Below are 25,990 nucleotides of genomic sequence, written 5' to 3'. Positions count from 1 at the left end.
AGGAAAGTCACTTACTTTTCAAACCACAGAGTTAGGTTAGTTGTGTGCCTTATCATTTTGAGAAGGTTGGGAGAATTAATTTCTTTATCTTCTTTTGTCCACACACTTCCAACTAGTTCTGATGGCTGCACAGCTCTGGAAGAGTAGATGTTTTATCAAAAAATGGAACTAAAAGCAGGAAAGAAGGTATTATTTTTCCAAGCCCTCTTGATTTTCACTGAATTTGGAATTCATATTTGGAAATAAATTCCTAAGGTATCCCTTCTCCAATGTTAGGCTGCCCTCATGACTAAATGACTGATATTTCTACACTTCTTTTTTACATTGTAGATGATTCTTAATCTAGGTGACTCTTAACTACCTCAGTTCATCTAAATGAAGAATGGAATCTCCCGTTCGTTCACTGTAACAAAATGTGAGCTTCCAATGCCTGAATAATTTCTTACAGACAGCTGATGAAATCTGACACATCTTCAATTTGCTACACAAACCAGAATGTGAAGAAAACTGATTTAATAATTGCTCATACTTCTCAAGGGTTGATCTACTCAGAAAACATCAAGACAAAGCTGCAGCATGAGACAATCAACAGTATGCAAGTCACACATACTGCACATTAACTTGGGGAAGATAAAGCAAATACTGTATTTAAGAGAGCTTCCTTTGCAAAAATGGAAGTTAATACACTGGTAAAGTCCCTTGATTTCTGTGGGGCTTCACATTAGTAACAACTTCAGGCCTGGAGAATATTTTGATTTGTGCCACGTGTGTCCCAGAGTTACCTGTAAAAATCTGACTCCAGTAAAGTGAGCTGCCGAGCGATCTCTATGGGATGCAAAGTGAGCAGGTCAAAAGTCTCTGTGTGGCCTGGTTTGCTGATGTGCCACTCAATTGCTGGAGGGGGGCTCTCAAAAGTGATGTTGTGGCTGGGCCCAATGGCTTGTGCCTGCTTTTTCCTGTTGATTATCTTTGTGATGGATTCAACCCACTTCTTCATGGCTTTGCCTGGCACACAGAGAAAATTACTATTTAGTTAATACTGCTTTTCCTAGGACATCAGTATAATTCAGGAATCTTTGGATTTAACACCACAACCTGCTAAATGAAATCATACATTCCTTAGGATTGGCGTTCTCACACAAGTGTAGAAGTATTCAAAGACAGAAAGAATTCCTCAGCAGCCAATGCTGAGCACGACTTTGCCCAAGCACAAATCACAACACCCAAATTAGACTCCTGCTCTGATTTAGGTGCTTTTCTTTCTTGTCTGAGTTTACAGTCAGTTTTTGGGAACAAGCCTTGTTTTTGCCCAAAATGCACTTCTGCAAACACCCTGAACTTTACAGTTTGGGCAAGAGCATGCGATTACCTCAGACAACCTAGAAAGTCAAAATCACAAACAGGGAGAAGCTTCTTCCTGTACTACATTTACCATCAAAGCTGAGAATAAAACTGAAAGGCCAAATGCCTTTTTAGCTCTGCCCCGTAAGAATTTCATGCACCAGTCCACTGAAAATTTTCCAGTAACACCCACTGAATTAAGTGCCTCATTCACCTAGAAAGTCAAAATCACAAACAGGGAGAAGCTTCTTCCTGTACTACATTTACCATCAAAGCTGAGAATAAAACTGAAAGGCCAAATGCCTTTTTAGCTCTGCCCCGTAAGAATTTTATGCACCAGTCCACTGAAAATTTTCCAGTAACACCCACTGAATTAAGTGCCTCATTCTCCCCTCTTTTTAATGGCTAAATAACCATTAAGTACTTCTATGACACAGCCTTTTCCTACAAATTGCTCCTGTGTGTGTCTCAGTTCTATTTAAAAGGAAACAGGAAAAGTCTGTACAGTCACAACAGAAAGGTGTCCTACTGTTCTAATATGCACTCTGAAGTAGCTGGAAACTCTTGTTTCAAGGAAGAAATGGTTTCCACCATCCAACTTTTACAAGAAGCACCCCTGTGTAAAGTTTAAAATGACAAACAAAGCAATTATTCTGTCCTGATCATTACCCAGTTCTTATTCTTTTTCATTACTTCAGTCCCTCTACAACAAAACTCATAATTCACGTAAATAACAATCATAATTCTGAACAGGAGCCAGATTTTGAATAATTGTGTGTATGTGCTTAATGAAAGTTTATTTCATGTTCTTTATGAAGTATTTAATAAGCAGCACCTCCTGTTTTCCCTGAAAGCAAAACTGACCACGTTCCGTATCTTTTATATGAAATATATATATATCAAAAGGGGATGCTTTAGCATAAATGTCAGCACTTCAGGAACTGTAAATACCTCTCACTGTTCCAATGAACTCCTCCAAACGTTTCAGAAGGTCAGCATCTCTTTCAAAGTCGTAGAAATGGTGCTCCACCCAGTGCCGACACACATTTAGGACCCTGCAAAAGCCAGGAATAAATGAACACCCTAGAGCCGCCGCCGCAGGAGAGCAGCACCGGGGGCCAGCACAGCCCGAGGTGTCCCTGCAGGAGCTCGGGGTGGCTCCCAGGGTGCAGCACCCACCGCAGCTGCACAGGCTGGATGTACTCCTTCCTGAACCTTTTCAGCTCCGCGCTCAGCGGCTGGTCTCCGTTCTCCATGGCAATCCGGTCGGCTTCCGTCGGCTCAGGCTCTGGAATTTCAAATCTAGCAAGGAAGACGGGCGTAAGCACCTCTGTCGCAAGCTTCTGGATATAAACTTGTACATTTTACTGGCAAGCCTTGAATTGATAACTTTTTAAAAGGCGTTTGGAGCGACTCAAAACCAGCTGGAAAGCCAGAACGTTACGCACTCCAAGTAAAAAGGAAAAAAAAATGCACTTCATAAGAACAGTATTTTTAACAGTGGCATACCTTTCTATTAGCAAACTCAGCAACTCTTGAGGTCTACAGAAGGATCTATATGTTGTGAGAAAAGTCCGAACAAAGTTGGGATCTAAGACAAAGAATAATTTTACACTTATGTCAGCAATCACCTGATTTTTTTTTTTTCCTTTACAACAACTTCAATTATCCGTTAAAATTAAGGATGTCACCCTATCAATTTACAGAGAAGATGATGTAAACCAAAATGGCTTTGGTAACAATTCAAAACCTCCTAAAATAGCAATACAAAGCAGAACTTACACAATTTTCATTCTGTTGAAGGTTCACAACAATGACTCTTTTCCCCCCCTTCAATTATTAAAAGACAGGATTCTTTTCCAATGACTTTGAAATTAATGAATTGATTATTTTATTTATGAGTAAACAACTTTGGTTTTGGCAGTGATCAGGACGTGAGAACTCAAAAAACACATCAAGTAACCTCGCACTGGGTAGAAATGGGAGAATACTTCCCTTAAACTGGCACGACTGATAACCAGTCATGCTTAAGGCAGCCTGGATCTTTTTTCATCTGACAGCTGTGTTAGAGGTTGCATTTATTTCACTTCAAGAAAATCAACTCATTTCATTTCAATTGACTAATTGCATATCAATTCATTTCAAATTTGAAAATGTGTCTTAAAAACAATCAAGCACTCAAAACAGAAAACCAAAGTGTCTCTCATAATTACGAAAGCAAACCCATTTGTTTTCAAACGTGAGGAAATGCAGTGACAGCTCACTGGCACTGCACAGAGCTGACTAGAAACAAGGTTAACACTGTTAGCACTGAACAGAATTCAGGAGCAGACTGCAACAGCTTTGCCTGTTAAATCCATATCCAGATTTGAAAACCAAACTCCAGCTGGGAATTGTGCTAACACAGAGTGGCTGAAGAGGAGCTCACAGGACTTGGAGCAAGAATTCCTGTAGGTGTAACACGTAGGATAAAAAGGCTGCATTATTTGACCTAATGCTCTATTGGATTTGTTTCCTGGAACATGGGTTTTTAAGAGCTGCTTTAAAATCCTCCTTAACTCTTTACCAGCCTCTCGTCCGTTTGAATGAACATTCTATCTTCCTTAGATCCCACTGAGTCGTTCATTTGGACAACAGTTTACTGCGCTGCGCTGCACACCTTAACTGTGCCGTGTAACACAGCATTCCCTTTGCCATTTTGTTGCACGATAATTCTCATTTCTTAAACAACTGGCCGTTCTGCTTCTCACGTGTCCTTCGTGACTCCATTCTCCTAATCATAATCCCTCTCCCAGTCCTTGAAACTGTCCAGCCCAGCATGATCTTCAAAGGCAGAACTCCAATACCTTTTGCACAAAGAAGGTCATCCCTGCTCACATCATCTCTATCACGAAAACACACAAATTCTGCCGTGCTAAAGAAGCACAGCAACTCAAACTTTCACAGCTCGCAATCTGTACACGGCATCTCCTCTAAAAAAGAGATTTTTGTCTACATGAAAAAAAGAGCTTCCAGGGCAATTGACATTGTCAGATCACTGCAAGCTCCGAGTCACAGCTATTGTTATTTACAGGTAGGGTCAGCCTACAAGTCCACAATACACATTGAATTTCAAACGAAGCAGATCAGAAAATCCAATCTAACTTTGTTATCTCACTAGCAACCACCGTGACTCAAAATAGTGTACAATATATGAGTAAGTGTTAAAAAAAATACAGACACCACCAGTTAGCCAGGATGTCTGCTCATGTGATAATTCTCTCTTCAATGCAGCCAATTTGAAAGCTAAAAAAGAACAATAACTGTTCTACGAGGATTTATAAATAATCACCCTTGAATTCCTTAAAAAAGGAAACGGACACTATGATGACGCACAAGCACTCTTAACATATCAAAGCTTTAAAAATAGAAGAGTGCTGCCCTATAGATAAAAAAAAAAAGCCATGACTTGAAAATGTTGCTACCACCTAACCCAGCTGCTCTTAAACAAGAAGGGGGCGAGAGGAGATAACGGAGGCAGAAACACGTGAAAAGCCACCAGAGTATGCAAATAGGCTCAGAACCTGAACTCCTAACTGCAGGGCAATTTCTCTTGTGTAAAAATACATGGAAAGCTGCTTTTACAGAGGAGATTTCTGCCTGTTCTGCTGCTCCACCACAGGACAGTTTGGACAGTTGTTTGCCACACCCTGTGAGCAGGTGTCTCCCCGCTGCAGCGCCTGGATGCTCCCACCCCCGGCAGAATTGCTTCCTTAGAGCTGTCCCTTTGCACAGCAAAGAAATTCTGCCTGATAAAGTGCTTTGTCATTTGTCAAGGGGGTGAGGGATGACAAATAAAAGGTCCAGCACCTGTATCTACAAAGGAGGTGGGCCGTGTGGATCTTCATACGTGACAAAAAACTCAGAGCTGATTTGACTACAGCAACAAATTCACATGACCTTTGCAAGTGTACCTGTAATTATTTCTTACACTACTTGGCATACAAAGACAAAAACCTAGAGAAAAGCCACAGCTATAGCAAATCCTGTATTTAGACTGTCAGATCAAGGGCTGCCATAACCAGTCACACTGAATTTCAGAAAAACTGCCTGCTGTTCTGGCATCTGAATATAAAGCCAATACAGACTTTTAAGATTACCATCACACATCCACAGTCCTGTGAGGGGCAAGAAAAGCACTTCTCCAGTCTGTAGCCGTTTGGTTACATATCCCCACAACACTCATTTATTTTCCCAGGTCTCCAAGCACAGGAGAAGCCTTGAACTCAGCTGATCCTGGTGCGAAAGAGGTACCCTGGTACTTCAGAGAGTTGCTCCCTTACTCACTGCATCTCACAAGATGCAACAAACCCCTGGAAGATTTACATCACAAATGGACCATGCTTCCTGTACAACAGAGCATTTTTGGTTGAGTCACTCTGTCTCTTATTTCTCTGCTGCACAGACTGGTGAGAACAATGATGTTTTTCCTTACAGATAACCAATTATAAAACAGAAGGCATAGAAGATAAGAGTGTTGAGAAATTATGGACAATGGAGCAATGCAGCATCACTGAGATGTCTGCTAAGATGTCTAAGGCTACAAAGACAGGCTAAATACATTATAAGAACTATTTTTATCCTTTTGGTCCAAGTCTTTCAGGCCATCTCTCAGTAACCATGTTCTCAGTTTTCTCATACAATAGTTTTTGCCAATTCTTTGGCAAAGGTAAAGCCAAATTTAAAAATAATAGAAGTGTCTTCCTTTCTCTAAGGCTCTAAGGAGTTGTTTGATTTTAACTTCCAAGACCATAAAATTTTGTCATAAACCATGCCTATAAAATTCAAAGCCAAGAGCTAGGAGTTTGTGAAGGTAGAAGAAAATGAAGACAGGTACAAAACTGCTCAGGTAAAAACTGCCAGCACAATATTGCATTTGGCTTTCTAGTAAATGTTAGGAAAACTCAAGGAAATTAAAAGAAGAGTAATGGAGCAAAGAGATATTAATATAAGTATGTAAAAAAGTAATCAGAGTTTTAAACTACAGAAATTATACTCTGCTTTCTCCCCGCTTCTTTCAAACAAATATTCCTGATCTGTGCAGGGTATCTAGGACTGAACTGCAGAAGAACAATCTACAATAATTAAGAGTGTAAAAAGGAAGAAAAAAAAATAAACCACTTAATATGAAAAGCACTAATACCAAGATGCATGAAGTTTCAGAATAATTGACATACAGATAGAATCAGAAAAAAAAAAAAAATCCAGACCCCAAACACAAGCCCACAGCACAGCTTATGAAAATCCTGGGCTGCTATCAAGAAGAACCCCACGCACTGAGGTCAGCCTGGATGACCACATAAATGTCTTTAATTGTCTTCAACACAAACAGAAACCCCAAGTCCATTAAACCAAATCCTCACTCAAGTTCTGAGGCCAAAGCATGCAAGTGACTGCATCTACCAAGCTGATATTGGGCTTTCCATGGCCACAGGTAAGAGCTGGCAGAACTGGAAACACTGGGCCTGTAATTCTCTCCCACACTGCTGGCCCTTCCTGTGTCACCCAGCTTTAGAAGCCTGGAGGGAAGGCAGCTTGGGGCACAGAGGAAAAAGTATTGTCTAGAGCTCAATTGCTGCAGGCCCCCACCCCCATCCCTGGCATGAGAACAATCTTCTGCACATGTAATATCCCACGAGAACCGCCAAGCATGTTCGCTTTTCACTCACTCCATGTATTTACCACAGGAAGAGAAGCACAAAGGAGTCACTGCCTCGAGTTTTGGCTGCACGAACCGAAGCGCCTCACCTGCATACATGTGGTAAGTCAGCCTCTCGATGAGCTTCACGACAGTTCCTGCCTTGATGATGGGGATTCCAGATTTGGGCTGCATGTTTTCTTCAAACACAATATTCTCTTCCGAGTCGGGTTCTGCGAATCTGTAAAGCTCAGGATTTGGAAACCTCATCTGCTCCTCTTTTTCTTCCTGTAACATTGTTACATCCAACATCCTTTCCAGCGTGCTTCTATATTGCAAAGATATCAATGCTGCCATCCAGTTGTTTTTCTCTTCAGCTGATTTAGCAGCAAAAATAACACTGTTCTCATCTTTTAAGATGATTTCAAAAGCATGTCTATACTCATTAGTGTCATCTTTATCATTGATTTGTACCTTTCTCATGAAGAACTTCTCCTTGAGTCGATATTCTGCATTGCTAGCACCAGGAAGTCGTGGCTGGCCGTGATTTGACTTACAGCAAATCATCAAGCCATCAAACAGGAATATGTGTCTCTCGTGCTTTGCTCCTACACGTGTGAGTGTTCCTTCCATGATGAACTCGTTACAGCACTGTCCAATGTCTTTACCCTCCCAACCATCAATATTTTTCTGGATTTCATTCATTTTCTTAATTGCTAGCTGCTTCCCCTTCATCTGCTGAGTATAGAACCGGCATGCGGATTCACTTCAGTGGAGGACGGGAGAAAGGCAGCCTATTAGTACACATGCATTTAAAAAAACACAACCACCACGAACACAAAAGCACCACGCCATCCTTCCGACTAAAGTATCTCATCTGATAAAGTTTCTACTTATCTTCAACAAAAGGTGTTTTACCTAAACACAAGCAACCAGAGGCAGGCAAGCTGTGAGCGCCTCTTAGCCCAACAAGCCTCTCACTTCCACAACCAACAGAACAATTTTAGATGGCATTAATTTGAAACAAGTACATTCAGAAAAAAAAATACGCTGTTAGATGCGTTCATCTTCAAGCCTAAAGATTACCCTTGGCAGCACAAAACTTGCCTGGCAAAGAAAATACTGGATCAGTTTTAAGAGCAGTTTCAAATTCAGGAACATTCCCTTCTAGCCACACAGAAAGGTACTTGCAGAATATTTTTAGGTGGATTTTTATTATCTGAGCACAATTAACCCACCAATGCAGTAACTTTCTACTTACCAGTGAATTCTCAGAACGTCTCAACTACCAGTTTGCAAGGACACATAGAAATTAGAACTGTTTTAAAACAATAACAAATTATCTCGGCTTTGATGTCACTTCCTCTGCAAAAGCAGGCTTGTCACAAACGATTTTGTTCATTGTTTACTAAAAGAGGAAACCGGGAGCCCTGGATTTATAGCAAAGCATTAAGAGCAGAGAGCAGAAAAAGCGGAAACGTTTACCTAAGCCTTCGTTTCGCAAGGCTTTTGGAGCATATCCGTTCCATACTGCTTTGAAGATTGAGCAGGGCAGTTATTGCTTGCTTCAAGCACTCCTTATCCTCCTCATCCTCACTTTTTTCTTCCAATTGCTGTGAACATTGAAAGTCAAAGACAGGAAGCGTTACAAGCATTTTTGGTATGTGCAAATCCAGAAGTTTGACCCAGGAAGAAGAACTCTAACCATCTGCTGCTTTTCCATGCTCCTGCTTGTTATAAAAGCTCATGGTAATAAGCAGGTGTGTTACTGACACAGGTGAGAGACAACTCTCTGCTAAGAGAGTTAATTGAGAGATTCAATCTCACTAAAACACAGTCACTAAGATCCCTCAGATCCAAACAGACACGCAGTACTTATCTCAAACTGGTTTGATTTGCCCCAGAGCTCCTTAATGGAACCCATTTCAAACGCATTTCAGGTGTTCAATCACCCTACTACAGGACAAGGTCCAATCAGCCTGTAACACATCTAAACATCCTGGACCCAAAGCTAAGCAGAATTCCTTCATCACATTTAAAACAGAAGATTACAAAGGCTCTCATCTCATTAGTAACAGCCTAATTAATAAATCAGGTTGAAGGGAACCTTGGAGATTATCTCAGCCAACCTCCAGCATAACTGCAGAGCCAACACAGATGAAGCTGCCCAGAGCCACAGTGGGTTTTGAAACCAAAAACTAAACTAAAAGTGGATGAGAAGGGTTAACACTAATATTTTGTGTCTAATTATTGTTATGACAGGTAATTTTTTTAAAACAAGATCTGCCATATTTAAGATTGCTTACATTGAAGATTTTCATCTCAAATCTTCGTTTAAACATTAAAATGTTTCACATGAGTGAAGAAATAGATGACTACAGCTGTGGCTTAGATGCCAAACTGAAATAATATATGCAGAATTATTAACAGACAAGCATTTTATACAACCACACACCAAGAATTAGCTCCACACAACTGAAGGATTTGTTTTGGTGGCAGAAGTGAAACGAAGGCCAGCATAAACCAGCATGAGACACCCATGGAAAAAGTACAATTGTGCTGCTTGATTGCAGTGTAAAAAATAAGCATTGTCCTCCAAAATCCAACAGAGTGCAGCACAGTCATGTTTGATATTTGAATGGGTCAGAGAATAGCATTATTTTTCTCCCTTACTAGAATTAGGGAACAGCAACAGCTGTCAACGCCAAAGTCTGCTTTATTTGTGTTTTCAGCCATAAGGATGACCACAAAGTTTAGTGAAGGCAGCTTTGGTTCATGTGGTGTCATCTGTCGTACTCTGAACGTGAGCAGCTGTAGGTGGGAGAGCCTGCTTGTGTAACAACCACTGAACAATGCACCGCAGCAAGCATCACTCCCCAGAAGATCCTGGGGAGATGGATGACATCACCCAAGAAGGAACAGACTATCCATAATCCTCTTCATATCCCTCTGCTCTCCAGATTTAGTGGGGGTATCATCTCCCCTTTGCTTGTTTTGCAGATCTGGGTTCAGAGCGAATTTCAGACCAACGAGGCAGGTACAGAAGTCTGCAAAGCAAACTTTGAAAAAGCTGTAACTACCTCTAAGATTCTGCATCTTTCCTGCACAAGCATTCAGAGAAGGCTCTTTGCTTTGTGTGCTGCCTTTTTACAAACTTCCATCACAACAGTCTAGCTGGATTTCCTACAATTTCTGGATTGCTACTCTTCAGCAGTGGAAGAGATTGTTTAAGCCTGGTCTTAAAAATAAGCCTTACTAGGTCCTATAATATTCTGTACATTCTCTTCAGAAACAAACTAGTAGAGATTAACATTCATTAGTGCAAAGCATTCTACTCTTATGGTGATTTTTACAGCAACCTCTCTCCATATGCAAAACTGTTGGAATTCATCCATGTCCCAAAGCAAAATACATATATACATATAGACAAAGCAGTTAATCCTTTCCCAAAAGGATCCATCGGGAATAACCCTATTTCCAGTGGTAAATAGAAACTAAATCAAAATCCAATGAGTGTAATTATGCTGCAGGCTTAGCATTTAGAAAGAAATGTGTGCCTTCTTCTGTGCAACACCAACACAAATGGCAAATCAGGCACTACTCTGAAGCACTATGCAGACACTTCTCTGGACACCGGAATTTGGAGTTTATACCCCAACATGGTACTGTACCGTTACCAAAACCAGACTTAGTCTAAATTACAGCAACCATTTCATCTTACACTGCCCCTGGACAGTTTGGAAAAGGTGGAAAGGACAATAGCATCACTGGAAAGCGCCCAGAAAGTCTCTTTGCAAATCCCACTTGTTCTTCTATAGCTGTGCAGTGCCCCCTAATGAACAAACCAGGGAGGTTCTAAGGAAGCGGTGGTAGTGGGAGGTTGTTCATTTTGGGGTCGTTTGTTTGCTTTTATTTTGGTTTTGGTTTTTTTTAAACAGAAAGTTCAATATATACTACAAAAAATATTATAATACTATGTGAAGGAAGCGCAGAGTTCCGCTTATCAGTAGTGTTATAGAGATTGTGGGTTTTAACAATCTTAGCAGAAAATATTGGCTTATCATCCATGTGATTCACAAGACCACAGGCACAAGACCCTGCTCATTCAAGGAAAACAAACATGGAAAAGAGACTGCTAGGGAAGTCTCTAATAAGAAGAAAGTACTCTACATTCTAGGCCACAAGTTCTAAAGAGACACCAAGAAGTGGAAGACAAGGTATTTTGTTCTACCTATTGCATACCACAAGGATTACACATTTATAAATTCCAAAGAGACAGAAAAGAAATCCTTCTCGTGCAGTGCACAATTAGGCTGTGGTAGTCGACCTCTTACTCAGCCAGAGAAGCATCTCCCTGGAAATGCAGTGATAGAAAATACAAATGAGAACATGCAGATACAACCACAGCAGCAGGTGTCAGGATGGACACGAACTCCTTTACTTCAGGGTTTGCATCACAACCTGGACTTCTGTCTTCCCAGGAAATTAAGTGCAACTGCTGAAATTTGTGAACTGCAAGTTCCCCAGTTCCTCTGGGAATCAAGGGCACAGCTTCAATACACAGAAGACAGAGCTATTTTGTAATCAAGAATAAAAACCAATAGGGTTTCTTCTCTGGCCAAGGCAGGGAGCTCTGCTGGCACTTTGCCATAAACCAATCCTGGAAGGAGCCTCAATATCACAGAGATACCTGAGAGCACCCTCTTTTTGTAATTCCTACAAAAACCAAAAAACTCAGCCCAAAGCAGCAGTGTACTGAGGACAAAAGAAAGTGTTCTCATATCTAGAAACTTTAATTTTTAGAAAGCACCAGGAAATCATCTGGGGCAGTAAATGGGGACAACTTCAGGGAACACCATGCACTTCTGGAAAATGCAAGTGGACTAAAAAGCACCTCACACTTGAACCTTGAAGGAAACTCCACGTGCCATTGTCCTTGAACATACATACACAGCTTCAGTGCACTGAAATTTGAAAAGCCATTCTGTTCTCATATAAACTCAGACAATCTTGAGCAGAGTGCAGTAAAAATATCCATACAGTTATCTGTTTATTTAGATCTACATTATAGCAGGAGTGTTAGTTGCACTGACAGTAGAACAGCACTTAGTATCTTACTGAAGCAATGCTAAAAACCTTTTCTCCACTCAAAGTTTAATTACGCCTTCTCGGTTTAATTTTAAAAAGTTATACAAAATAGCACATGTTAAATATCAAGCCCCAGATATCAGAAAATTCATTACAAAAAGCCTTCAGCATTCTCTTGGAAGTGCATTTGAAAAGACACAAGCTAAAAGGCCCTCATCTTTTATTTCATGTTAAGTTCAACTCACAATATAACATATGATCAACCCATTGGGAAGCATACCAGACAAGTAAAGCATCAAAACAGAGGAAAACAAAAAGCATTTCAACTTTTAGTACAAGATTCCTTGTTCCTTCACCTCTTTACTATGTGACTTAGAAGAGATCCTAAACATACGCTGTAAATTCAAGTACATCAAATGTCACCTGAGCCCAAAAACGTAAAAACATTTGGGCTAAAGACACGTGAATTTAAGGAATTGCTACTTTGATTACTCAATGTGAATGCTCTTATTTGGGAAGGTGTGTTTGTATGAAATTAAAACAATTATGTTTCAGAATTCCATGACACCAGTCTGAAGTGCCATTTTGAAAATCAGGATGGATACTGAGGAAAAGTCAGGAAGACCCATTCAGAAATATACACTACACAAGTCTGCCAGTTGATGTTTCACCCACTCAACAGTTCCAATTTTCTAGAATGGGTTTCTTATGTGGCCAATTTGCCATTAGCATTCCCACAAAGGGTTAGAGCCTGTCAGAATCCCATACTCCAGATTTGCTCCAGAGCTACAGCACTGCTGAGTGTTTCACCTGGTGTCTGCTCAGCAGGAAGAGGTGCAATTTTGCTCTGTTTGTGCAATTTTGCTCTCTTTGTGTAGCTGGGAAGGGATTCACAGATGTGATCGATGTTAGGTTACACACTCAGCATCTCCTCCACTAAGGAAGGGATAGAAAAGCAAAGCCTTTTTTCCAAATGCCCTCTCTGAGGTTCTCACAAAACTTTTTCCTAAACACTCAGACTTCTTGTAGGCTCCTAGCAGTCATTTATGCATTTTATATTCCACTACTGGGAATGGCTGCTTTGCCTACAGGAGGCCTAGATTTCTCCAAGCACACAAAACCCATTTGCTCTGCATTTTTCAGAAATTTGGGGGTTGGTTTTTTTGCATATGCTGATGTCTCCTCCACAGCAGCATCATTACCTTTCTGCAACAAATGTACAAGTTCACACAGATCCTTCCAGAGCCTTCATGCTCTGAAACTCTCTTCTTTCTTACTTTCACTTTGGTTTGTCTCATCACTATTAGCAGACCTGCAGAATACATTAGAAATTCAAAACTCGTAATTTAGTCCATAACATTTAGTCAGATCAGTATTTGAAACATCACAGAATATTTACCTATGTGCTTCCACACTTGTAATTGAGGTCTTCCATTTTCTTCCCCCAAATTTTCCATCAAAGCAAAGACAATGCAATTTGAAAGCATCTTCTCTTTCTCTTTTGTAATTCCAAAGTGGATTAAAATCCACTTTTTCCTCCTTTGACACAATTCAGGTCTGATCTTTGCCAGAAAATTTTACAAGACTGTAATCAAAACTGGGTAACACTTCTATATTTGGACAGAAATGTATGAATTTTTGAACAGAAATGTATGAATGTTTGAACACCACGTAAGGTGAATTCACAATTTCAGAGCTCATTCTGGGAAGCAAGGGTAGAACCCTGTTGATTTTAAGAGGATCCCTGGTGTTTAAGTAAAAAAACCAGCAGGTGAAATTAAATGAAACAACAAGTGACACAAAGAAATCATGAATGGGGTTTGTTGTTCCATTTGAGTTTGTTACTTCCTTCATGTTCCATCAGTTTCCATTGAATATCTCGATGTCGTGACAGAAAACACAAACATCCACTGTTACAAGAGGAACAAAGAAAGGTGGCAGTGGGACTAAATCCACAGCTCCACATCCAGAAGTATTTCCAGTGAAGAGGTCCAAGCACATGGAAGCCTCAACCACTGCACTACCTCTCTCCAAGTATCTGCCTTTTGTACAGAAGGTGGCAGGAGAAGAGGACAGAGAAATACTTTTTTTCCCCTGTTTTTAAAAGATTATGCAGCAATACAAGTGTATCAGAGACTATATTATGACTGCCACAGTCACAAAAACAAGGAGTTGAAAATCCCAACTAAAACAAGCTTCTTAACTTGATGGATTTTGACAAAACTTTTATTTAGTGAGGGGAAAAAAAGGATCAAAATTTGTGTAAGTCCTGTAACACCCATCCATTTCCATGGGAGCTTGGCCTTGGGTGATCAGCACAAGCTGCTGCCATAGAAGTTGAAGAGCTCTCCACCATCACTAACAGCAGCCACTGAAAAGTGGGAACACCTTGCTTTTTATCTTCTTTTTGCCAGGCTTGGGATTAAAAGCTCCAGATAGTATTCTGTCTTGGGACTCAGGTTTTTATTAATTCTTCTCTGTGTTAAAGTCTCACAAGTTGTGAGTTCTACAGCACTTTGAGTTAACAAACTAAAAATGTAGACCTGTCTCTCTCTCTACAAGGCCTTTTAAGAATCAACTGTCCAATTATGAAATAACACCTGAATTATTTTTACTTTTAACCCAATAACCAACCACCCTTGGTCTGCAATGTGGATTTTTCTGTCCAATTACAAAATCCCACCCAGACCCATGAAGAAGTGAAAAAGAAGGACTCAGCCTCTGCCCTAAATCCTCCATCTTGCTTTATATCTATTACTGTATTCTAAACCCTTCAACTCTGAGTTTCCCACCCTGTGCTATCACACACTTCTATCCAAACTCCACACCCACAATCCCAGTGCTGTCACTCCATTTTGGAGCCTTTTCCACGGGCTCAGGTCCAATGCAGTGTTTGCTTGGGGGTCAGTGCCTGTGAGCACAGAGAGCCTGGAACTCTCAGTGCCCAGGTTCCAACAGGAACAGATCTTCCAAGTCCCACAGGACTACAGAGCGTTTGCCATGCAGGTGTTTCTAGAACTGACTGGAAAGCAGGACTTTGGAACCCTACAGTTAAACACGTCCCAGGTCTGGAGTTCAGGACCTGCTTCATTTGACTTCCCAAAGAAGTCTGGCCCTGTGACATCCTGCTCCTGCCTCAAGGGACCAAAGTACAGCATGTGTCGTTACAGGTCCAGCAGAACTGACTGACACAGTCCAAGAGCCACTGAGGACTGTAAGGCAAAGGGTCACAGGGAATATTTTACACTCATTTTGTAACATTTTATCCCATTTTTGCAGAGAATCAATTTTAGAGGGATAATAGAAAAAAATATTCTCAGAGGTAGAAAGGAAAGGAGATTATTAGAAATTATTAGAAAATTTCCTGGAAAGAGACATCTACTTCTCAAAACCCCAGATACATCCTGTGTATAAGGAAAAAACCCTATAAAGCAAAACATGTAGCCCCATTTCAACTCCACAACAGATGACATAAATCACTGACAAATGAAGTGACACCCACGTGCACAGATTCACCTGATACAAACACAGGAAATACATCAACGAGTGCCACAGCTAGAAAGAAAAATAAGGACCAATTAGTTTGGTTAACAATAACCAAGTTTCTGGGAAAAGTGCACACGCACACAGACAAACGTGTGACAAAGTTTTATTTTCCCCTATCAACTTCTCCGTTTTGCCTGATGAACACACAGCTGACTTCAGGCATAAACCCACCAGTACTTAAAGGAGAAAAGAAATAGAAATATTGCCAATGAAACCCCACAAGCAAGAGATAATACAGAATCTCACTTCCTCATTCCACCTGGCTGTATCAATCTGGCTTCTACCACATGACACAACCCCTGTACCTTTACAACATTCCAGTGGTAATACAAGTAGTCGTCTTAGCTTAACCACATGAAGTTTCTTCAATTTTTTACCTACTGTCATATTCTAGGAAATGCCTTCTTAGACTTCAGACCAAATTTTACATCACCACAGCCTTTTCTCCTAAGAAACCCCCAAAGACACTGTGCGGTCCTTATACACTAGCAACAGTTTGGTCAAGCTACACTTAGTTTAACACACAGACCACCCTCTGTCACAGAGACCTAGAAGTGCACCTGATCTCCAGTGGGTGTAAGAAATCACCCACATCTGCTGTTACATACACAAAGGGATGTAAAACAGTAACACTTCTGCTTTTTATTTTATCTCAGACAGTACTGTGCAAGTTACCGTCTTTGGAAAGAAGTACTGAAGAAAAAGCGATTGCAGAAAGTAAAATCTTGTGCTGATATTAAGCGAATGCTTTCTTAAAATAATTCACGGCTAGTGAATTCACGGCTAGTTCAAATCATGATTTACTGGTATTAACAGTAATTAAAGGATACTTCACAAACTGAAGCAACAGAACCTGTTAATCACAGTGCTCATACTGAAGACAAGCAGTCCAGACAGCGCTGGGAGACAATGGCCTGTAATTGCAGATACTGTAAAACCTTTGCAGACTGACGAAGTTCAGCTAATTAAGACTTTGATTCTCCACCCTGGGCTGGGTTACACCATTCGCAGATGGGATTGCAAACCAAATTCAATTTGTGACACCCTGGAACACGACACTGGGTGAAACAAGGCTGAGAATCGAAGTGAAGTCAAAGCCCAAAATAGTTTGGGATGTGCTGCCCAATAAAACACACAGCAAGAAACTTCGGGGATCAAGCTCAAGACGCTGTAGCCCTAAACTAACATTTTACCACCTTGTGCCTTCTTCAGCAACGTGGAACAAACACCAACAGGTAGGGAAAAGGAGAGGTTATCATCTTGAAAGACCTTGCCAAAGCAGAATTATTATTTTTATCATTAGCGGGGTGAAAGTGGAGGACAAAAAGGTTCAACTGAGGAGTATTTCTACTTGAGCTGAGTTGCCAGTCAGTAAAACCTGAATTGTTACTTATCATCTAAGAACAAAGTTTGAAAAAAAAATAAATAGAACATAATAGAAGTTGCTGCAAAATGAAAGCGTCCTGAGATTTTTAGTACATTATAGATAGAATTCCAATTAAAATACATTAGCAGAGAGACAATAGGTTACCATTCATAAGGCATGGGACTCAAGTCTACACCTGGCTTAAAAAAAACCCAACCACACAAAATCCCCCAACAAGGTCTCCTGTTTCCCAGAATATACTGTTCTATCTAAACAAAGTTTATATATGCTTTGCAGCATTTCTACTTGGAAAAAAAAAAAGAACTTTAAAGTAATCTGTTCACCCAATGAAAGAGTATCATACATGCATACAAATGTGCAGCATTTGAAACCTATTTCTTCAGTTACTAAAGGTCACAGTTATGATTCTATGATTTAGAAAAGCTCATTTATTATCTGAACATCTGCAGAAAAGGGCAGTTTCACACAAAGCTGTTGTTTTATGTAGTTCCTGTATAAAAGCTGGAGGACTTTCAGGTTGGTTGAAGGAAAACACAGCTCTTAGTCCTATGCTAATTACCCAACAATGCAAGAAGATTCAGCTAAAAACAGAATATGCTTTCGTGCACTCTTGGTGCCCTGTCCAACTTCAGGAGGGACTTAGCTTCTAAACAGGATAACCTTTAGTGAAGAGAAATTTACTCTTTTTTTTGTAGTCTGCATAGTTAGAAGGTTAACTGAAATGCATTTTAAATAGATGACTTCAAAATATGCAACATTATACAGCACAGCTCAAATATAAATGCTAACCCCTCTAGCCTTAAGTATATCTATATTAATGAGAAATCAAATGTTTTTTCCACGTGCTACTTTGCCAATGTTTTGTCTCTTCATAACCAGAGGTCCGTGTTCATGGCATTTTAAACTTGATCATCCACAGACATGCCTGCAATCACTAAATCAGGCCTCTTATCATACAAGAGAATTCCACACAACCTTGTACCAGTGGAACTTTGGGGAGAGGGGGATCAGTTTAGACTCCATTCTGCCCTAAAAAAGGTGAACACAGGCTGCTCCCTGTTCCTTGGGCACAGTGGCAGGATGGCTGGGTGTCAGCCAGCGTGAATCCTTCATGCTTTGTGCATTAGGTAATACAGTGCCTTGTTCATGCAAAGCCTTCAAGTGCTGCATTTTGAGACTGTGTGATAACAGTGTGAGCAGGGAAACCTTTCACTGTGAGCGTCTTTACTGTACAAAATGCAAACAAATTGTGTCAAACCCCTCGTCCAATGGACTGCCAGCAAAGGAAATGCTTAATATTTTAAAGATGTCTGAAGTCAGATCAGATCCATGAATGAGACAAACACATCAAGCACACATCCCAAAACTTCTCAAAAAGCATGTTATGTAAGACATGCCAAAGGTGGGCATGTAGATCTAAATCAGTAAAAATGGAGTTACATTTGTAGACACTTAGGCTGAAAGATGAACTACTGGCTTATCCAAAGAAAACCAACCAAACATTCAAGGAAACACAATAGATTTCTTAAAAACTGCTTTGGTTTGTCGTTCCTCTTTTTTTTACTTCTCATCCAAATCTCCATAAGTACTTGTTTGGGACGCTGTATGCCTTATGAATTTCCATTAAACCCAAAAGAAGATCCTGCTGGAAAGTTTTCCTCAAAATGTTTTACACTCCTTAAAGATCATTATGCAATACTGATAAGTGACCCAGAAAAACATTCTGCAGTTATTGTATGCTATTGCTATATTGCTATTGTTACCCTATCAATCCAAGGTCTAATTACAAATAGCCCGAGTACAAATATTAACCAAGCCTTCCCTTTGAAGGAAAGATATCACCATGTGTACTGCGAGAACACTGAAGCTTTTATTAAAATCAAATGAAGTCTGAAGGGGAATCTCGCTGTGATTTCAAATTTCCAAAGTAACAGCTTGAGAAAAGCTTGGACATTTTCTGTAACACAGGCCTGGGGCCTCATTTAACATTAGCACTGTTCAAACAACCATCCCAAGAATATGAGTGTGTAGATCTCTACAGCTTTCGGGATTGATAGATTATTCAACAGAAATAATTATCAGCTGATATTCAATTAATGATGGCATCCACCTGCAGAGCACACCGCCTGCTTTTCTCCCAACACAGCAGTTTTACTTTTCACATTCTAGTAAAAGATTTTACACCTAACTGAGCACTCAAAGCTCTCACTTAACACTGAGAACCATGAAAGAAACCCCCAAACACATCAGATTTGCACAATATTCTTACTTTTAGCAGTTCAAAATAATGAAGACAGTGGTAAACGGGGGCAAGGAGGAGCCGGGGTAGGACATACTGAACAGCTTCTTTAAAGCCTTCACCTATTGACTAGAAAGAAAATAAGTTTTAGTCTTAAAACAACACATGTACTGAAGCAACAAGACAATGTAATTACAAGACTAATATCAACAATATGTCTTATTAAAAGGCAAGTTACCTGTAAATAAAATGCTGCTCCTGGCTTTGATAATTGACTTAGAAAATGATCATGAAACCCAGGTCGTAAAATATCTTGTGCATATGATTCATATGGATCAAATGCCAGTTCCTAAAAAAGAGGTAAAGAATCATTTTACAAAATTAGAATCCCAGAATGGCTTGGGTTGGAAGGGTCTTTAAAGATCTTCTAGCTCCAGCCCTCCCCACCATGGGCAGGCATGCCATCAGTTTACAAAACTGATTTAACAGCTAAACTTCCATATTTCTTACAGAAATCCTACATAAGAGAGACTTTTCTGCATGCTTTTCCCAAAACACCTACAGAGAAGAATCCATACTTTTCCATGCACAGACTCATGGTTTACATCAGTCTAAAACGAGATCTCTGGAAGTCAACTGGCCCAATTCTCTGCTCAGAGCAGCGCCCACCTCAGGGCCAAAGACAGATCCATCATTCAAGCTGTCTGAGAATGCTCAGGGTCTCTCATCATGGTGAGTTCTAACTCTAAGCTTAAACAGAGGCACCAAACCCTCTCTGGGCAGCCTATCCCAATGTTCAATTGTTCTCATTGCAAATTTCCCTCAGCTACCTGCCCGTGTTCTACAGCCCAACCAGCCAGGCTGCATCTCAGCCATGCTATCACACACTGTGCTGAAGGCTTTGTTCACACAACAGATAATAAGTAACTGCTCCTCAGCAGCCCTCTGAAAGCAGTCAAGCTGCACAGCTGCAGTCTGTGCTTTGGAAAGCTCTGCTGGCTTTTGCCAGCCACCTTCTACTCCTTCACATGGTGGCTGGATGTGAATCCAGGAGGATTTGCTGATCTTCTCAGGGACTGAGGAGAGGCTGACCAGCTTCTAGTTTTACAGGAACCTCCTCAGCAGTGTTGTTGAGATTTTTTTCACCTCTGCTCTCTGAACTTTAATACAGCCACTCTAAAAGCTGAGATTTGGAGACTAGAAAGATAAGAGCACTTCAAAAAACTGACAGTCCCTTCATTACAGTGGGGTGGGAAGAAGAGACCTCAAACTGAAGAAAGCCAGCTGGAACAGATCTCTAATTGCAAGTATTAAAATATGAATAGCAAAAAAAACCCCAAAAACCCACAAAACCAAACCCCCAACCCCATTCTGTTACCTCTGCCATATCTTCAAAACAGCTGCCTACTAGCGGGTGAGGACTGCCTTCATCTGTCATTTCAACAGTGTCCTCTATATGACCCAGTAACTTCACACTAAGTTCATGGATGTCTGATATACGACTAAATATGTTTTCCACATCCTGCAAAGAGCAGCAAAACAAGACAAAAGTCAAACGTGCAAACTGTGATCTGAAAGTCAAGAACTTCCTTAAATAGAACAACGTTTTACAATCATTTTATAATATACTTTTTCTGTGATTTATGTAAGATCATGAAATGTATTTTTAAAATAATGGACATACATAAATAAATAAAATGTTGTCGTTATTGAAACATGGCAAAGAACAGCGACACATCTTAAAATTACAGGCCTGTAAGTAAACATAAGTACATGGGAAGGTTTCTTCCACAGTTCTACAAAACCTGCAAGTGTTCTTTTACCATTTGCATTTCAGAATTCAAGAAAAGCGCATTTTCTACTACTGACACATTAAACTCAAGAACAGTCAAGTTTAGGAAGTATCCAGCTGTATTTATAGATATTATAGTAGGTGCTTTTTGTGTTTGTGGTTTGTAGGTTTGTACAATACTCACATGAGATGAAAACAGTTTGGAGTTGGAGGCATATGGCTCTCTAAAAACTCTGATAATGAGATTCAGTTCCCTTATATATTGTCGAACTTCTGCCATAAATGACTTTACTAGGTCATAATAGGTTTGCTCCCCTGAGGTGGAGGGTTCTTCATCAGATAAAGTTAGTGCACTTAAATCTTCTACATCTTGATGGAACATATCCATTAATACCTAGGCAGCAAAGAGAGGGAAATCCACCAAATGAGAACCCCTTTTCAAGACTGACCAGTGAGTTACCAGTAAAGAAAACCTATTACTCCCATGAAATCAGACTGATCAGCAGTAAGATCTATGTATTATCATTCTGCAATCAGCTGAGCATTACAAAACAAATATCCATCGAGATGAATTTGCGAGGCATTATTTGCAGTGACAATTTCTGAAGACTCCCAGTCACTGAGACCAACCCGGCCATCTTGCCAAGAATGTGGCCCTAAACTGAATTACAGTTTCAAAAGCTGAAGTGCACAAAAGCAATTAGCATTTAGCCGAGTTCTATTGCTCTGAATCAGCAGTGCACAATCTAAGTTTCTGAACACACCACACTGTGTGAAGACAAAAGATGTGTACATTCTGGCTTTTCAGCTTTAGCTTTACCAGGAGTAACAAACGATCATGCTCAGAACCCTGTGATGTACCTGCAATGAACACTGGCCTGTCCCCAGACTGTACATGGCCCAGTTTCTGAACTGCTGAGCTCTCTTGTTAAAATGACCCCTCGAGGAAGGGCACCAGCTCCAGAAACCAGTCCTGTTGTAGAACTACACACACAACAGGAACTCTAAACACTCTGCCTACCAGAGGTCCTAATTCATACCCAGCAAGATTTATCATATGCAAGCAATCAATATTTCAAAGATACAGTTCTAGCACACTGCCAGAAGATTCCACTCTGTATTCACCAGGCCCACGTCTCACTGCTGAGGAAGACTGGGCTGAGATGCTGAGGAGATGGGGTTTTGTTTTACCCACTGAAACTGCTTTTTATGTGCAATACAGTCTCAAGTTAGTGCTGTTTCACAGCCATTTTTAAAGTATTCACCTGTTGCTGACATTAGGCAGGTGCAATCAAGAGAAAGAGAGATTCAAGTATTAATAAGCACAAGTAAGAGCTTTATTAGCTCAGTTCGTTTTCTCGTAGTTCTGTTCCATTACTGGAACCGTATTTTATGGCAATAATTTCTTCTTAGAAGGTACAACATTCCATGTACTCACTAAGGAAAAGACACTGTCCTCTCAAAATTACCTATAGCTTTAGTTGTTTGTTAACTTGACAAACCAGAGTTGGGCTTACCTTATCAGCACACATTGCTACTTTAATATCTTGTTTTGTAATCTCATAATGTCTTATATTCCGCACGTAATTCCCAACCAGCTTTAAGATGTCTGCAGAAATGTATTCTAATACTGCTACTATGTAAACAGACACTTGGTGGTCAATTTTGTAGCCTAGAACTTCCTGAAAAGGAAAAAAAAAAAAAAACAAAACAAAACAAACAAAAAAGCTGTTACTTCGTTGATGAAACAGACACTGTAAATTATAACTCAAACCAGTAAGCAAACTTAAGACCCTGCTCAATAAAGATTCACCACATATCCACAGCGTTTTTTAGGAACAGAAACACAGGAGTGTGTAGACCTAGAGAAGAAACAGCGTCACTGGAGATGCTGCTCTATGAAATGTGGAAGTGCCAAGAGCCAACAAACTGCCCCAAAAACCTCACTTAAACATTTAGGGTTATTTCCACGAGTTCTTTTCCAGTGTTTTCTTAGTCATGGAAAATGAAACACAATCAAACTTATACAATGGGTTCTTGGCCTCGTTTCTCCAAGAGAGAATTGATTTGTAACTCAGGAATAAGTACATTCCATTAACAGGAGCACTTAGAACTATGCATCAAACACAGATATTCCTAATTCCTTCAGTTCACAGCTCGGGCAGCACACGGACATTGGAGACACGAAGGGGTTACAAACACAGATATTCCTAATTCCTTCAGTTCACAGCTCGGGCAGCACACGGACACTGGAGACACGAAGGGGTTACAACACAGATATTCCTAATTCCTTCAGTTCACAGCTCGGGCAGCACACGAACATTGGAGACACAAAGGGGTTACAAACACAGATATTCCTAATTCCTTCAGTTCACAGCTCGGGCAGCACACGGACACTGGAGACACAAAGGGGTTACAAACACAGATATTCCTAATTCCTTCAGTTCACAGCTCGGGCAGCACACGGACACTGGAGACACGAAGGGGTTACAAACACAGATATTCCTAATTCCTTCAGTTCACAGCTCGGGCAGCACACGGACACTGGAGACACGAAGGGGTTACAACACAGATATTCCTAATTCCTTCAGTTCACAGCTCGGGCAGCACACGGACATTGGAGACACTGACCTCTAACTGCATTCTGAAAGTAAGACTCCATCTCTGCTTACCTTTAACAAGGGATGGATCTTTTCTACGGGAAGAGATAACGGATTCCTTCGTTTCCTCTTCTCAATAGCAGACTGGGCATCAGCTATTGCCCACTTATCAATCGGGTGGGGGAAACTCTTTTGAACACGATCCTTAAGGCAAGAAAACATGACCAAGGGGTAAATGCACCATCTGAATGGTCTCAGCAATGTAACTGTGTTAGCAAACTGCTTTCCACTGCTGGACAAAGGAATGGTTGCTAATATTTGCATTTTAACTATAAAAGCTTATACAAGATGTGGAAATGTTATCATTTTGGTACACGCTGCTCACTACATTTATAAGGCTGATTCACAGTGTCATTATCAGAGAATTATGTTGCACTCAAAATGTTAGAATTAAGCTGCAGTTGAAGGCACAGTTTGCTCCCCTTGTGCACACACCTTTTAAATTCATTTAAATTCAGCATTTAAATACCTGACTACATTTTCCCCCAGCACTTTATTCCCTGCACAGGATGGTCACTGAATGAAATGATAACAAGCTTTCTGTTTCACCCTTCCTGATCAGCTCATGGTCTAGTCTGTACACATGCAAACTGCTCTGATGATGGTAGAGAACTTAACAGGAGAAGAAAATCCAACAGCACCCACATATTTCAAACCAGTTTCAGGCTACAGGTGGGCCAGACATGGCCCAGTTTTTTACTCCTTGCAGCAGTGCCTGAGCAATTCATGCACACTGCCATGCACTGAACAACTCTCCTGCTGGAACTCTCTGGAGGTTCAAAAGCTTCACCTTTTTTTTTTTTTTTGTAGCCCTAAATCTTCACAGATGTCAGATATTCATTTTCTCACATAACTTCACACTTTATTTTCACAGACCACAGTTCCCACTGACTGTTTCAGTTGCAAGTGCTCACTTACGTAAATATGGCTCCTGTTTGAGTAACCATGAAATGAGGAAGATGAAGTTAATGACCACTTACAGAGAGCTGGTACAGGAAAAAGGACACAAACAAAAACTTTCTAACAACAAAGAAAAGTGACAGAACACTGTTCTATAAAAGTAATACCCAACTTTTCAAAGTGCAGGCTTTTCTTTTCCCCCTCATAATACTCTGGCAAAAGGAAAGCAGAGGTTCTACCAAAAAAAGTCTGATTCACTATCTAATACCAAGTCACACTCCTGCTCTGTTGACTGAACAATGAAGGATTCCCAGGGGAAAAACAAATGTGTTTGACCATGTAATTAAAACCAGCATCATTGTGCATCACTGAACACCAAGGGGGTAAATGGTGGCTGCATGATCATCTCCACTTTCTGCATTTCTCCTGTGTTCACAGCCATAACACTCATAATACAGCACTTTGTGTGGAGTCTTTTGTCAGTGTTGTTTAAAACAGCACTAAACAACCCTCCCCAAAGCTCTTGTCTCTCGAGCTGCCAGACCAGAGTGATGTTGCAAAACAGGTCAGCCCTTAAAGGGGACACTAGAACACCAGTGGAGGTGGCAGTGTTCAAAAGGGAAGAGGAAGGATGAAATTCATCGGTCTTGGGCTCTGAGACAGCCACATTTTTAAGGGTTTTTTTAGCTAGTGAGGTTTTCTTTGCCATTAGTCCACTTTCTTCAGAACATGAGGAAGTCTCCTGGCGTAGGCCCTGGCCCCAAGCACTGGAAACCAACAGGAACACAGCACACAGAGGCTGTAGCTGGGCACCAAAGTCTTTAAATCATGGTTAAGCACCAAGGGCTACCAAGGTATTCCTGGTCCTACAAGTTTAGGGGATACAGCTTCACTAATTTGTTCCTCAGACGGAAAAACTCTCCAGCTCAAACTCCCTTGTTAAACACTGAGCTGCTGTGCTGAGCAGCAGAGGTTGCAGATCTTTGAAAAGGCAATGGTAAGGGACGGGGTCTCTGTACACAGGAAAGAAGCCCTCCTAAACTCTTTCTGAAAAAGCGACTCAACTATTTTTGTTTTAATTCCTGGGACAGCAGGGGATATATCAGCCTAAATTACCATGCTGAGCAAGCAGCACAGAGCCTCAGACTAAGCAGCTGTAGTTTGCATACAGTATCAGTGGGGGGAAAAAAGGTCTTTTGAAGGGAACAAGTCAGCTTTATACACAAAAATTACACTCACCATCTATTAAAAAGTAATACAGCTCACAGACAGTTTTGCTGTGCATTGAACAGCAAATTCAATTGACAGGAAAATGAGCTATTAGGGAACTCAGTAGGCTTTATGCAGAAGGCTCTGATAC

The 25,990-nt window shown here is 40.6% G+C and overlaps 1 protein-coding gene across 2 annotated transcripts in view; it reads right to left on the bottom strand.

Annotated features, from left to right (window-relative positions):
• Positions 1–25,990, bottom strand: part of SOS1 (SOS Ras/Rac guanine nucleotide exchange factor 1) — a 44,977-nt gene that overhangs the window by 10,893 nt on the left and 8,094 nt on the right. For both annotated transcript variants that reach the window (XM_040058650.1, XM_040058651.1), the window contains exons 3-15: positions 23,743–23,874; positions 22,588–22,752; positions 21,255–21,464; positions 20,657–20,800; positions 19,517–19,627; positions 19,309–19,407; positions 8,504–8,631; positions 7,129–7,784; positions 2,851–2,932; positions 2,521–2,643; positions 2,293–2,396; positions 783–1,005; positions 16–135 (exon numbers count right to left, since the gene is read on the bottom strand). In XM_040058650.1, the coding sequence (XP_039914584.1) occupies positions 16–135; positions 783–1,005; positions 2,293–2,396; positions 2,521–2,643; positions 2,851–2,932; positions 7,129–7,784; positions 8,504–8,631; positions 19,309–19,407; positions 19,517–19,627; positions 20,657–20,800; positions 21,255–21,464; positions 22,588–22,752; positions 23,743–23,874 (2,297 nt within the window). The remainder of the gene's footprint in view (positions 1–15; positions 136–782; positions 1,006–2,292; positions 2,397–2,520; positions 2,644–2,850; positions 2,933–7,128; positions 7,785–8,503; positions 8,632–19,308; positions 19,408–19,516; positions 19,628–20,656; positions 20,801–21,254; positions 21,465–22,587; positions 22,753–23,742; positions 23,875–25,990) is intronic.

This window comes from Hirundo rustica, chromosome 3, assembly GCF_015227805.2.
Source record: "Hirundo rustica isolate bHirRus1 chromosome 3, bHirRus1.pri.v3, whole genome shotgun sequence".
NCBI lineage: Eukaryota > Metazoa > Chordata > Aves > Passeriformes > Hirundinidae > Hirundo > Hirundo rustica.
The sequence above is the reverse complement of the archived record's forward strand: the minus strand, read 5'-3'. Positions and strand labels throughout refer to the sequence as shown.